The sequence below is a fragment of the Podarcis gaigeae genome (assembly GCF_964106915.1).
Source record: "Podarcis gaigeae genome assembly, chromosome: 14".
Taxonomy (NCBI): domain Eukaryota; kingdom Metazoa; phylum Chordata; class Lepidosauria; order Squamata; family Lacertidae; genus Podarcis; species Podarcis gaigeae.
In genome coordinates, this window is record NC_139690.1 from 5,448,549 (window position 1) to 5,464,100 (window position 15,552).

Consider the following 15,552-nt stretch of genomic DNA (forward strand, 5'->3'; position numbering starts at 1 on the left):
CTCTTCAAGATGCAGTCCAAATAAATAAAGAGGAAAATAAAGAAATAAGGAAGGAACAGGAAAAGATGCTAGAGGAAGTTGCGGCAGCCAGAGAAACTCAGGAATTAATGGTGGATAATTTGGCGTTAATTGAATTAAGGCAAACAGCAATTTTTTTGAGATTCAGATCTATTCCTCAGCAATCAGATGTAGTAATAATGGATAAAATAACCATTAAAATGGGGCAAGAGTTTATCTCTTCTGATAAAACCAAAAAGGGAGGAGTAATTATGTATGTTAACCCCAAACTAGACCCTAAATTCACCATTAAAGATGAGGAAGGCAGAATGATGGTTATTGAAGTGAGACTAGATGGAGAACCAATTACTGTAGTGGGAATTTATGCCCCCAATGAATGGAAAACTGATTAAAAAACAAACAAATTGGAAGAGAAATTTTTGATTTGTGTGATAGTAAAATAATAATGATGGGCGATTTTAATTGTGTCATTTCCCTTGACCTAGATAGAACGGTACGGAAAACAGATTCAAAATAAGGGAAATTGCCAAATGCCTTTTTTGATATGGTGTCCAATTTTGACTTAACTGATCTATGGTGACTTAAGCATCCATTAGAACACAAATTTACTTTTTTTCTCAAATACAAACAATTATTCCAGCAGAATACAGCTTTTATTGGCTTTGAAAGAGTTAACAACTAGGGTAAAAAAGGTAGAAATTCAACCTAAGATATTATCCAATCACAATGGCATCTTTATGACAATAACAGGAGGGAAATGTTCTTCATTTAGGTGGAAGATAAATGATGTGGTATTGAAAAATGAACAAATTATGAGTAAGGGGCAACACTCCCTTACAAGATTTTTTTTTACCTCAATCTAAATAACTGCCTTGCCGTGGCAAAGGGGCTTGAATAACTCAGAGAAGCTATGAGCTATGCTGTGCAGGGCCACCCAAGATGGACAGGTCATAGTGGAGAGTTTTGACCAAACGTGATCCACCTGGAGCAGGAACCGGCAAGCCACTCCAGTATCCCTGCCAAGAAAACTCCATGGACAAAGGCAACAGGCATATAAAAGTTATGACGCTGGAAGATGAGCCCCTCAGGTCGGAAGGCGTCCAACATGCTACTGAGGAAGCTACAAACTAGAAAATTACAGACCTATTTCATTATTGAATTGTGACTACAAACAATTTGCTACAATATTGGCTAATAGATTGAAACGGACATTGACTGAGTCAGTCCACAGAGACCAGGCTGGGTTTTTACCAGGCCAACAAATGAAAGAAAATATAGGAAATGTAATTAATTTAATAGCGTACGTGGAAGTAAGAAATGAAAAACAGGCTGCGTTAATCTTCCTAGATGCAGATAAAGCTTTTGACAACATTTCATGGTCATTTATGATTAAGGTTTTAGAGAAAATGGAAATAGGTAATTCTTTCCTAGGAGGAATTAAAACAATCTATACTGATCAATCTGCAAATATAGTAATAAATTATATTATTTCAGACAAATGCCAAATATAAAAAGAAACGAGGCAAGGCTGTCCCTGTTTGTTATGACATTAGAAATACTGCTTCAGAATATAATAAGAAAAGGGGAAATTAAAGGTTTTGAGGAGGGACGTAGAGTCTATAAATTAAGGGCATTTGCTGATGATGTGGTGTTGACACTAGAACAACCTTTGGAGAGTGTTCTCTAAGCATTAGAATAAATTAAAAGGTTTGGAGAGGTGGTGGGTTTCAAAATAAACTCAGATAAAACCAAAATGTTGGTTAAAACATGGATGAGCAGTCAAAAATTTTTTTAGAAAGGGTGTCTGGTTTAAAAATAGGCAATAAAATTAAGTATTTAGGAATTTGGCTGACAGTAAGAAAGCTCAACCTATTTGAAAATAATTATATTAAATTGTGGAAAGAGGTTAAGAAAGAGTTGGAGATATGGGGGAGAATGAAACTCTCCCTGTTAGATAGAATTTCAGCCATTAAAATGAATTTACTCCCTAGGACGCTGTTTTTATTCCAATCAATCCCGATTGTAAATCATTCAAGCTGCTTCAAAGAATGGAAAAAAGATGTCTCTAAATTTATCTGGCAAGGGGAGAAGCCAAGAATAAAATATTTTGTATCCTGATACATACAAAAGAAAGAGGAGGCTTTGCCCTGCCAGATTTGCAATTGTATTATGAGGGAGGTTGTTTGCGTAGGTTAAAAGAATGGATTGTATTGGACAATGCAAACATCTTAGATTTAGAGGGTCATGATTTAAAATTTGGCTGACATGCATGTCTTTGGTATGGGAAGGCTAAAACTTATGAGTTTAATGAACCACATTATTAGGAAGAATCTATATAGAGTCTGGGGAAAATATATAAATATGCTGGAAAGAAAAACACCTTTATGGCTATCTCACATCAAAGCAATTACAATTAATAGAGTTAATATGAATAGACAATGGGAATCTTATAGGGAACTGCTGGATTTTACGGGGGGGGGGGGGTGGAACCCAAACTGAAATCAATGGAAAACCTAAGGAGCCAAGTTATAGATTGGTTGCAATATCACCAAATACACAACATGTTTAAATTAGATAGAAAGAATGGATTTATGGACTAAAGTTCACAATTCAAAAAAGAACATTTACAAAATGATAAACTTCTGTCTAAAATGTATAATTTTTTTATTAGAATGGGAAACAAAAGACGAGCTTGTTAAAGTTTCAGTGACACACTGGGCAATAGATATAGGACACAATATACATCTTAACCTCTGGGAGAAACTTTGGGAAAGTGACCTGAAATTTACTGCATGTTATTAATTGAAAAAGAATTGTTTGAAAATGATCCATAGATTGTATTTAACTCTGAGTAGGTTGGCTAAGATTTATAAAACAGAATCAGATCCATGTTGGAAGAGTAAAGAAGTGGAGGGAACCTTTTTTCACATGTGGTGGACATGTAAAAAGGTAAAAGGGTATTGGGAAATGATTTATAATGAATTGAAAAAAATATGTTTAAAATTACTTTCCTCCACAACTCTCCCCCAAGTTCTTTTTATTGGGAATAGCCCAAACAAATTCCTAGGTGTCAGAAAGCTTATTTATGTATGCAACGACTGCAGCCCGTGTTTTGTTAGCCCCCAAATTGAAAGTGAGTGAGGTCCCAACCAAAGAGGACTGGCAATTTAAGTTGACAGAATATGCAGAATTTGCAGATTTAACACACAGAATAAGAGAGCAAGAAAAACATATAATTAAAGAAGAGTGGAAAACATTTATTGAAAATATGGAAAATAAATGTGTAAAGCTGAAAACAGTGGCATCAATAAGATAAATTCAACAGAGTAAATAATTTTTGCTGTAAAAGTGGAAAACTGATTTGAATGGTTAGAGTAAAATATGCAGGAATGTATGATAAGTAAAATGAACCATGGAAGGAGAAGAAGGGAAGTCATTATAAATTTATAATTTAAAATTTATATATAAGTCCCGCAAAAATAGACTGGCAGAATAAGCTAATATAATACGCAGAGCTAGCAATGTTGATTGCAAAGATAATAAATCAAGATGAGTCTGATATAAAAGAAGACTGGGAATACTTTGGCGAATATTTAAATAAATATAACAATCAGATAAACTTCCAAGTGGGGTTAAATATATGAGCAGCAGTTAAAATAAGCAGAAGAGGGGTGGTAATTAAGGAGATGCAATTTAACAAGGACTAAATAAGACCCCATGGAGGAATGTGTGTGAAAGTCAGAGTGTAAGATAAACAATGACAATTGTATAACTGATGTACTAAGATATGTAAAATGCATACATTTTAAAAAGGAGAAAAAGATATTGGGGCTGGCAGACGGGAGTGACTATTAGCAGGAAAGGGGTGCTGAGAAATAGCCAAGAGGTTGGGCAGATGAGATACAGAGTACCTAGCAGAAGAGGGTTGAGAGACCTGAAAAGAATAGGCCACATGCTCCCAATTTTCCAGAGAGGGCCTCTCTTCTTTGTCCCCTCCTATCTTTGCTACATCTGTCATGTACTGAAGTTCTCACCCTGGGCCAGCAGGGGGATCCTGTACTTTTCACTCAGGTCCACATATGCAAATAAGGGATTGAAAGTGACGTTCAGTGATTGGATAGTTACAGAAAATGGTTACTGTTGCGTTCTAGTGGAGCTCTATATAAGCAGGCTGGCTGAACCCTTCAGTTCAGTTCTGTTCTGGCCTGTGAATAAACAAGAGCTGTTTGAAGAATCGCTGTGTCGTCTGATATGTTCACCCACAACTTAACAACATCCCTGCCACCATTATTGCCTTTGAGAGAGGGATGCCTTGTGGCAATGTTGTTACTGTGCATCATCACTCTTTAGGGCCCAGACTGGTTGGGAGAGCAAATATGCATTTATTCCTCAATTCAAATAGAAATAAAACGAGAGGCATTAATGTGGGGGGGGGGGGTCCCATGCTGTGTGCAGTTTCAGACCTTCCAAGTGTCCCTGTTTTCCAGGGACAGACCTGGATTTACAGAAGCTGTCCCGGTTTCTGATTTGATCCTGGAATGTCCTGCTTTTCCTTAGGGCATCCCTAATTCCATCAGAGAAATGTTGGAAGGTATGCAGTTTGCCAGTTCACACACACTGCCATTACTCAGGTGTATTTTGAAAGTCTGAGAACGTGATGTGTGGCAATTACAGTTGTCTAATATATCTGGTCAAAAGAGCTCCTAGCTTTCGAGACAGGCTGTTGAAGAGCAAATGCGTTCAGCTCACAGCCTTCAGCACTGGGCAGGGCTGGAGGGGAAGACTTGGTGGAGTTTGGGAAGGTGGGTGCAGGAGGCAGAGGGGTGGAGGAGATGAACTTCAGAGAGCCCAGCACAAAACCCTCACTGCAGACCCCAAAAGAAGAAGTATTTTGTGGCATCCTCATGGCTAGTTTACCTGCAAGGCACAATATGTGGGCCTGCCTTGGAAGATGATATACAGCACATGCCAAGTGATGTGCGTTAGAAAATTTTCCCTTTTGTCATCAGGTCATTAGTAACAATAAATGGGGGTCAACAGCAAATACAATATTAGGGAAGCTTGGAAAGTTCCCCCCTTTATGCTTTGTTTACAAGTAAAACGAACACTATCGCTCTTCAAGAAATTTCGCAGTGCAAATTAGGCTAATTTGCATTGGAAATTTTTCCAGTACAATTTATTTCCTGAGAAGTCACATTACTAGCACAAGCTTTGCATGCAGAAGGTCTAAGATTTAATAATTATTAAAGGCAACCACGTTAGTTATGGCATGAACTTCCATGGACTAGTAGAATCTGCTTCATCAGAAGCATGATGAGTTGCATCAGAGGAAGTGGCATCAATGAAGGCTTCTGCTAAATTTGTTAGGCTTTATGATGCTGCAATACCTTTGGTTATTTTTGCTCCAACAGAATAACACAGCCTTCTCTCTGGAAGCTGGTAGAAAAGCCTCAGGAACAGAAGAGGGTTCTAAGCACCAGGGAGGCAGGCTTCCTTTGAAATGCTAATAGGTGTCACAAAAATGTGGTTTTTTATTTGAATAGTGACAGGGACAGAGAGTAAAACCCCTCCCTCCCAGCAGTTCTGGGGCTCCTCAGGCATTTGCTATTTGCTCAGCAAGAAAAGATGCATGTTAACTGTATCCACTTCACACAACATAAGAAGAGCCTGCTGGACTAGTCCAATGGCCCATTTAGTCCAGCATCCTGGGGAGAGTGTTAAAAGGCCTTTCAAAGTGTGATAGCTTTATGGATGGGCTCTGTAGCTAGAAGGAGTCTCTCTTTGCTCATCACAGCTGTCAGTGGTGGAGCAAGGTGACAGGAGGTATTTTGCAAATCACCAGAGGTTCAGTTGCGGAACCAAAAGGCTGGACATAAATAGTTCAAGAAATTATTTAATAAATAAGCTTCTCTCCAAGTGACAGCGGGAATAGTTGAGAACTTGGGAACTTCCCACCCACGTGTACAGATGCCTTCACAAACAGCTGTCTGGGTGAAGGTGTTGGGCATCATTCAAGGTAGTCTAGCAGCAGAACGGAGAGAGCTGACCCACAGACCCACAGACTAAAGGAGGAGGAGGAGGAGGAGGAGGAGGAGGAGGGGTGATGAAGAGAGCACCTGTTGCTGAAAAATGTTAAGTGATGGACAGTAGAGCACCTGTTCCTTTCATGCAGAAGGTTCAAGTTTCAATCCATCTCCATGGAGGGGAGAGAGATTCTGTGTTGGCCAGCAAGTAATGGCTTTTCCTACCTGCCTTGCCCCACCCTCCAGCCCTAGGAGATCTTACAGGGGAGCTGTTTCCAGAGGAACAACTGTGAGGGGAGAGAGACTCTGTTTTCCATCAGGTGGCTGGTTTCACCTGTGCTGCCCCAAGAACTTAACAGTGCTTAGTGTAACTGACCTGTAGAAAGGACTCTATGAATTGAAAAGAGAGATGCTTTGTACCCTTGTTAACTATGAAAATCCTTTTTAAAAAACAATTATTTATAAAAAAACAATGCTTAGTGTATTTTTTGGCTGCTATTTTGTTAATGTTGCTTTGTAAGCTACGAATGTTGCATTGATTTGTTAATCATATAATATGACTTTTGCTTTAATTGTGACGTATAGCTTATTTTTTAGTTGCTGCTTTGCTAACAGTGCTTTATAGATTGTAATTGTTTCACTGATGATTTGTTAATTATTCTATATGATCTATGCTGCATTTGTGATGTTCTATGATGTTTCATAATATTATTATTTATTTTTTGCAAGTCGCTTTGGGATTCATTTGAATGAAAAGCAGTGTAGAGTTATAATAAATCGAATCAAATCTCCAGGTAAGACTCCCTGCCTGAAATTCTGGAGAGCCGCTGCCAGTCAGTGTAGACAATACTGAGCTAGATGGACCAATGGCCTGACGTGTTTTCTATGTTCTATTTCTAATGATGGGAGGAGGGGAAAACCTGCTCCTAGCTGATGGAATGGCAAACCCCAGGGATGGCTGTGCTCTGCCTCCAACTGGTATCCACGGTCTGGATACCAGTTGCTGGGAACTGCAAAAATGGAAGAGTGCTCTTGCGCTCAGGTCCTGCTTGTGGACTAATAATAATAATAATAATAATAATAATAATAATAATAAATTTATTATTTATACCCACCCATCTGGCTAGGTCTCCCCAGCCACTCTGGGCACTGTGAGAAGAGGATGGGGGACCATGAAGGCCCTTTGCCTGGATCCTGCAGGGCTCTTATGTTGTTATGAAAAGACAGAGGTTGCAACTCTTCCTGCTTTGGCAGGGCCAGCTATTGACCCGGCTACCAACAACTGATCCCCCTGCTGCTGGGAAGGTGAACTTTGGATAACACTGTACAAACAAGCATGTTGGAGATGGAGAGTAATAATTAAGCAGAGATTCCTGCTACCCACCCTCAGACATTGCAGAAATCCCTCCCCACTGTAAGAATAATGTCAAGCAAGTCAGATGTCTCCCTCTTACCTTGACAGTGTGTGGGGTGCCTCAACAGAGGGCTGCATCCCTGGGTCCGACTTGCAGACTTCCACTGTCAAGTTCTCCTGCCCAAGCCTCATGGAAACAAACGAGAGATGAGCAAGAGAGCCCTCTCTCATTCATTTCTAGGAAACTTGTGCAGGAGAACTTCTCAGTCCATGCCTCATTAGGAATGGGGGAAGAGGAGGTGCTATTTGGATTTCCCACCTCAGGCACCAAAATAAGCCTTGGCCCATCTCATCCCAGCCTGAAAAGTCATCAGCCCTTTACAATTAATACAACGGCAAACATACCCAAAGAAAGAAGCCCCATCAAAAACTGCTTGTCACAAGGTGCACCGCCACCATCTCCAACCACACAATGCACAGATCTCCCTGCTGTCGATTTGTTTGTTTCAAGTCACCCACTGAAATGCTCCCTCTCAGATACCAGTTTATTTTGGATCTTCAAAGGAACATTTCTTCATCCTCCACCCCACCATACGCTGACTATTTTGAGAGAAGTCACAAATGTACAACACATCCCCTCCCTAGGGAGACCCCCCCCCAGCAGCATCCCCCCAACAGCCTAAGAAACTCACAACAGAACATGCCACAGCTGCATCCAGGGCCCCGCTGACAGCATTCAACATGGCTTTGTTCCCGTCGCCTCAAACTCGTGTCTTCGGAAAACCAAAAGTCGTCAGGATCCTGGCATGGTGGAAGGAGGTGGCATGCAGTGTCTCCACTGGTCTTGACAGCGAAGGCTTCCCTCATTCCCCGCCCCCACTCTGCATCCCCACCCTCATGCGAGAGACGTGTGGTCTCAGTGCCAACACACCTGAAAATATGGAGGTGGTTGGAAGCAATGGTGACAGAAATGAGCCGAAGGTCAACACCAGGAGCCTCCCCACATCCGAATGCAAGTTAAATGTCTGAATGGAAGCAAGTTGTCTCCTAAGGCTGCTTACCTGGGTCTGGTTAGGGCAGGGCTGGAGTGCCCCAAATCTGCTTCTGAGTATCATAGCAGCATATTCGACTACACTTCTTGTTTGGGGGGTGTAGGTATTTTTCAGGTCAGCAGCCACACCTAAAGGCTTGCCAGGATGAAGCTGGGATGTACTGGTGCCCCTCTGTTGCTGATTTCCTGCCTCCACCGCGGCAACCGAGGAGCCCCCTCGGCTCTTCTTGGCTGGGCCTGGGAGAAGAAGCAGCAAAGCAGCAGCTGGGAGTTGTTGCCAGGACGCTGTCGCTATAGCAACATGCATCTCAACCTCCGTGAAGCAAGGCCCTCCTCAAGAGGAGAGAGAGAGAAGGAACTTATTTATAGGGAACAAAATATCAGCACATACAAATCCTCTTTGAAGAGGCTTAACCCCACAATTATTTCCTAGCGTGGTCAGTTTCTCTCAGAAGATTGGCAGGGGGAAGAACAGTTTCTTCCCTTTTTCAAAAGCACATTGCCAGCTGTGACGAATTCTAATCCAGGCAAAGCACAGACACAGAAAGAACACTTTGGCTTCCCATAGCTCAAGCTTATATCCTGTTCAATGTGCGCCACAGAATTCCTGCAGGCACACAATGCTCGGCTGTAAGGAAATGAAGTTGGTACACATAAAAGGTCCTGGTGACATTTCTCTGGGCTGTCATTCATAGAAATTAATTACCCCCTCTCCCCCCCCCCCCACCTCCAGTAAGAGAGAGTTTGGCCTGGTGGCAAAGCAACACGGTTGCCAACCAAAGTCAAGACAGGCAGTTTTGTTTTTTTACAGAGAACAAAAGGAACCCCATGCAGGGCCATTGAGGCAAACTTCCCACAAAGAGGATGTTGGGCTCCATGAAATGCTACAAACCTCAGCCATGTAGCATCATCCCTTGGGAAGTTCTCCTGCACAAGCCCCCCTCCCCCATGGAAAAGCACACACAAGAGTCCTTACGCAGGATAATTTCTGGCAGGTTGTGCCTCCAGTGGGAAAACTGGAAGGAACTGTCACTTGGGGTTTCACCCCAGCACCTCAAGGCTATAGCAAGTGGCCTGCTCCAGGCAGTCGGGTCCTGGGACTGGCTGCCTATCCAAGTAGGCTGAAAGACATCATTCACACTTGAGGTTCAAAACAGGCAGAGATCAAGTTTCAGAGCAGCAAATGTGAGAGGCTGAAGGCAGGTGCTTAGGCAAAGCCGGTGGGGCTCAAGAAAACCCACTGGAAAAGTGGAAAAATGGGAGGTTGGCAACAAGGTTTTCACATCAAAGATGAGAATTATTATTATTATTATAAATTTCTGTACCGGCTTTTATCCGAATATCACAGGGTGATTTACAATATCAAAACACAAAAATACATACCATAATAACAAGCAAAAACTTACTCCAGTTTAAAAGGCCAAATATTGTTTAATTAGCCATAGGCCTTGGAGCAGAGGCATGATATAGCTTGTAATGAAGGTACCAGCTGAGCCTCTCTGGGGAGAGCATTCCACAAGTGGGGGGCCACTGCAGAAAAGGCCCATTATTGTCTTGCCACCCGCTGGACTTTTCATCACAGAGGAGGCACACGAAGAAGGACCTGAGGGTTTATATGGGGTTTATATGGGAAACGGCATTGAGGAATTGTGGTCCTGAGCCATTTTAAGACTTTATAGGTCAAAACCAGCACTTTGAACTGGGCCTGGAAACTAATTGGCAGACAGTGCAGTCAGGCCAGGATTGGTGTAAAATGCTCAAACCGTCTTGCCCTGGTGAGCAACCTGGCTGCCAAATTTGGCATCAGCTGAAGTTTCTAAACCATCTTCAGAGGCAGCTCCACATATAATGCGTTGCAATAATCTAACCTAGAGGTTACCAGAGCACAGACAACAGAACTTAGGCTAACCCTGTCCGGATAGGGGCACAGCTGGGCCACTGGCCAAAGTTAATGGGAGGCACTCTGCACCAGCATGGTGTAGGGCTTAAGAGCAGTGGACTTGTAATCTGGTGAACCATGTTCGCTCCTCCGCTCCTCCACATGCAGCTGCTGGGTGACCTTGGGCTAATCACACTTTTCTGAAGTCTCTCAGCCTCACTCACCTCACAGAGTGTTTGTTGTAATATACAGTAATACCTCATGTTGCATTCGCTTCAGGTTGCATTTTTTCGGGTTGTGGACTGCCGAAACCTGGAAGTACTGGAACGGGTTACTTCCGGGTTTTGGCAGTCATACATGTGCAGAAATACCAAATCGCAACCCATGCGTGCACAGACGCAGGTTGCAAACGCTGCGGGTTGCAAACGTGCATCCCACATGGATCACATCCCACATGGATCCCACATGGATCACATTCGCAACCCAAGCGTAATAATGAAACAACAACACAAGACTCGGAACCACCACAAATTAATGAAAACATCAGAGAAAAACATCTAATTTTGCAGCAGCACATGAAATGGTGGCATATGACAGCAGGAAAATAACAAATTACCCATCAGTCTCAGAAGATAAAACTCAAAATTACCATTAAAATATCAGGCTGTACCTGGCCCCTAAAGCTTTAAGGGTGACGGGTGGGTGTCTAATAAAGGGGAGCCACAACTGAAAAGGGCACTTGCTTCTCCCCTGAAGGAGGGTGAGGTCAGTATATCTGAAGGAGCGTCTCCACCCCCATCTTTCTACCCAGGCACTGAGGTTCAGCACTGAGGGCCTTCTGGCGGTTCCCTCACTGCGAAAAGCCAAGTTACAGGGAACCAGGCAGAGGGCCTTCTCAGTAGTGGCACCCTCCCTGTCGAACACCAGATGTCAAAGAGAAGAACAACTGCCAGACTTTTAGAAGACACTTGAAGGCCTGTTTAGGGAAGCTTTTAATGTTTGATGTATTACGGTATTTTAATATTTTATTGGAAGCTGCCCAGAGTGGCTGGGGAAGCCCAGCCAGATGGGCGGGGTATAATTAATAAATTATTATTATTATTAGGCGGCACCCACAGGAAGACTTCTGGCATAATGTTTTGGCAGGTTCATATAAGAGTAGCAAATTCTTCAGAGTTGTCAAAAGCCTGGAACTGTCCAGGAAGAGATATGTCTATAAAAAAGGAGCTAAATAAATACACATTTACAGTCACATCCCCAGCTCCCTGCCTAGCCAAGAGCTTCAAATTCAGAGTAAGATCTCCCTCCCCCTGCCTACAGGTATTGGGGCAGATTACAGGTTAGGACATCTCCGTGGCTGTCCTAGCAGCCATGAAGTTATTGAAAAAGCAGTGGGAATATTGAGGTCCCCAAGAATGAGCGTGGGGTACTCAACAGCAAGCCTCACCTTTCTGAGACCACTTCTGTTAGCTGAAGATGCCTAGTCTGTCCTGATTAGCCAATATCAGATGCAAACACTGGTAGCCAGGTTTCCTGGAAGAGATGGGACCATGATGTCCTACAGTAGAAAGCCCTCCTGCCCCTTCTGCAAGCATGAGAGCTAGTGTGGCACAGTGGTTATGGGACTAGGACCTGGGAGAGACGGGAGTTGAAATCCCCACTTGGCCAGTCACTCACTCTCAGCCTAACCTACCTTGTTATGAGGATAAAATGGGGAAAAGGAGAACCATGTATGCCACCTTGAGCTCCTTGTAGTGAAGGTAGGATATAAATTAAACAAACAAACAAACACAGTAATTCAGTTTTACTAGCAAACCAGAGGTTAAACTAACTCCTTTCCAGCTCTGGAAGCAGCAAGAGGAGCGTTCGTGCGACCCACCTACACACTACAACTGACACACTAATGTGTCGCAACACACAGTTTGGAAAGTTCTGCTCTATTCTGTTATTGCTGTAAATAGGACTGTCAAAGGTAGAAGGGAACATTGCTCGGTAGTTATGAACTTCTGTCCAGCGTGGCAGCAGGCTGTTTTTGGACAATAAATACAATCAGACTGAAAAGGAAGCTTTGACTTATTTGGAACATGGAGGAAACAAGACGTTCTCAGAAAAGAAAAAAGAGCAGAGCGAGAATAGCAGACTAGGGGCAGAGCTAAGGGAAACATGCCTCCCAAAACCCATATTATGTATACTTTAGATTTTCCATACATTTTAAACTAAAACAGTTTGGAAAAACAAATCTTGAGTTTCACTCAGTGCTGAAAAGCATGATTTGTTTGGGCTTCATCTGATTGAGGTGAAACATGTGACTCAAGGGAAGGCAATGTCACGAGAAGCACCTGGGGTCTGGCTTGAGCCAGCGAGAGGCCTAGAGATTCTGCTCATCACAAGGGGAATTTCATGTTGGCGTAAGTTGTTTCCCACTCACAGTCCTGGCCCAATTGCTAGCTTGTTGCTTAGAATGACAACAGTTATCCTTTGTTAATGCTAGGTGTTGTTGGCGTTAGGCGTATGAAACTCACTACATGGTGGGCAGGATGAACCATTAGCAACATGGCTGGAGTGTGGCCAACTCAGCCCCAGAGAAGTACTGAAACCCTGTTAGGCCAGCTCTGGGTCGCTTGGTTCCTCAAAAAGTTGATGATTCATAGCTGAACTGTGTGAACTGTCTCTAATGGAATGGAAACCACTATGTCTGAGGGTCAGATAAGACCCAGATGGGCTTACCACCTTAAAACAAAAATCACATGCCTAGCTTGTTCATTAATAGGGTTGTTGGGGTGGAAGTCTAATTTTAATTTTAGACAGGGGCGAGATCTTAACCCCATACCTGCCTTTCCTCCCTTGGATCCATCACTACAAGCACTTTAAACCCAGCTCACGCTGGGGAAAAAGCACAACTGGGGAAGTAAGGGGAAGCTTTTTTTATTTATTGTGATTCAGCAACCATGGCTGGCCTTCTCTCGTCAGTCATCACATCTAGTTTGGCCCTGATGTAATGTGAGGTGGGGACACAGAAGCCCTCTCCATTGGGTCTTGTGGTTTCTGCTGACCCGTTCACACGTCTAAGTTATCCACTTGCTGTTGCAGACATTAAGAAAGACAAACATCTTTCTTGGGAAAGAGAATCAGAGAATTGTAGGCTTGAAAGGGACACCAAGGTTCATCTTGTTCAGAGCTTTACGTTGCATGTTGGTGACACACTTTTGAGACACACATCATTTCACGGCACAGTAATTCAGTTTTAATAGCAAACCGGAGGTTCAACTAACCCCTTTCCAGCCGTGGAAGCATTTGCCTGACACACCTACACATTGCAGTTACACAGTTTGGGTAACTCTGGCCTGGAGTCTGTTGTTTGACTTGCCTGCTATTCTGGTTCATGCCCACTAGAGTCCACTGACAGGTTGGAACATCCATTCCCCCAGATTTCTGCTCCACTGAAAAAGTGCCCACTAACTTTACAAACAAACTGGACGCTTACTTTTAAGCAGACCTTTGGGAGGTGGGGTGAGGGTGTTAGAGGAAAGCTACTCACTAGAGAAGATGATTTATGAGTCTATGGTGATTGTGTAGGGCGTGTAGGCGTAAATGCAACCATTCTCTCTCAATCCCAACAACCTAAGTTTCAAGTATGTATAAACCACGCTGCCTCCTGTGTTCCTTGAAAGCAGGTTGTTTCCTTTCTTAAATTTCTTTATGAAATTGGATCAAATACCATAAACAAAACCTAGCCATATCTAGCACAAGTGGGTGAAGGAGGCAACTACCCTGTGAGTATAGGTCCAACCAAAAAATCCTATTAGGCTTCCTCAAGGTGGAGTTAGATAGAGAATCATAGAATCTTACAGCTGGAAGGGACCCCAAGGGTCATCTAGTCCAACCCCCCCAATGCAGGAATCTGTTTAAAACTCTGTTTAAAAACCTCCAAGGAAGGCGAGTCCACCACCTCTTGTGGGAGTCTGTTCCACTGTTGAACAGCTGTTACTGCCAGAAAGTTTTTCCAAATGTTTAGTCGGAATCTCCTTTCTTGCAACTTGAAGCCATTGGTTTGAGTCCTACCCTCCAGAGCAAGAGAAAACAAGCATGCTTCCTCCTCCATGTGACAGCCCTTAAGATACTTGAAGATGGCTATCTCAGTCTCCTCTTTTCCAGGCTAAACCCAGCTCCTTCAAGCGCTCTTCATAAGGCTTTGTTTCCAGACCCTTGATCATCTTGATTGTCCTCCTCTGCATGCATTGCACCTTGTCAATATCCTTCTTAAACCGTGGTGTCCAGAACACAGTATTCCAGATGTGGTCTGTCCAAGGCAGAACAGAGTGGTAATTTTACGTCCCTTGATCTGAACACTATGCCTAGAATAAAAGGTAAAGGTAAAGGTACCCCTGCCCGTACGGGCCAGTCTTGCCAGACTCTAGGGTTGTGCGCTCATCTCACTCTATAGGCCGGGAGCCAGCGCTGTCCGCAGACACTTCTGGGTCACGTGGCCAGCGTGACAAGTTGCATCTGGCGAGCCAGCGCAGCACACGGAAACACCGTTTACCTTCTCGCTGGTAAGCGGTGCCTATTTATCTACTTGCACCCAGAGGTGCTTTCGAACTGCTAGGTTGGCAGGCACTGGGACCGAATGACGGGAGCGCACCCCGCTGCGAGGATTCGAATCGCCGACCTGACGATCGGCAAGTCCTAGGCGCTGTGGCTTTAACCCACAGCGCCACCCGCGTCCCCTATGCCTAGAATAGCATTAGCTTTTTTTGCTGCTGTATCACTTTTGACTCATGTTAAGCTTGTGGTCCACCAAGACCCCTATATATCCTTTTCACATGTACTGCTAGTAAGCCAGGTGTCTCCCATCTATATAGTTGTGGTTGAAATTTTTAAAAAGGGGTTAGTTAAATTAACAATGGTTGATAGGTTACTAGGGAGAGGGATACTGCCTTCATGCCATCCTTCCAGGGGCTTTCCACAGACATCAAAGTGGACATCATGGGAAAAGAGGATGTGGGACTAGAAGCCTTTAGCGCCTTACGATGTTAGCCACAATAGCTGATGGAGCCTCTATTTCCAGAGCCCGTCTGGCTATCTGATATTGGAGATAAACAGCTGGGGAACATTGTTGCCTTCAGTTTCTTGTGAGTGCCCTGGAGGTGTCTGGATGGTGGGCCTTTGGTCTCATCCAGAAGGGCCCTTCTTAGGTTCCTATAGAAAGTGGCTATCACCAGCTATT

At 43.4% G+C, this 15,552-nt stretch overlaps 1 protein-coding gene across 4 annotated transcripts in view; it reads right to left on the reverse strand.

Annotated features, from left to right (window-relative positions):
• FAM81A (family with sequence similarity 81 member A) overlaps nt 1-9,113 on the reverse strand; it is a 38,856-nt gene extending 29,743 nt beyond the window's left edge. Inside the window, exon 1 of one of the 4 annotated variants that reach the window (XM_083712804.1) lies at nt 8,457-9,113. Coding sequence is in view for 2 of the 4 variants with exons in the window: in XM_083712803.1 (XP_083568929.1) it covers nt 8,088-8,262 (175 nt within the window). In the remaining 2 variants the exon portion in view is untranslated. Of the gene's footprint in view, nt 1-8,087; nt 8,302-8,326; nt 8,424-8,456 lie in introns of those variants that run through there. The other 3 variants (XM_083712807.1, XM_083712803.1, XM_083712806.1) reach the window with 3 other exon arrangements.
• Nucleotides 9,114-15,552: the final 6,439 nt, after the last annotated feature.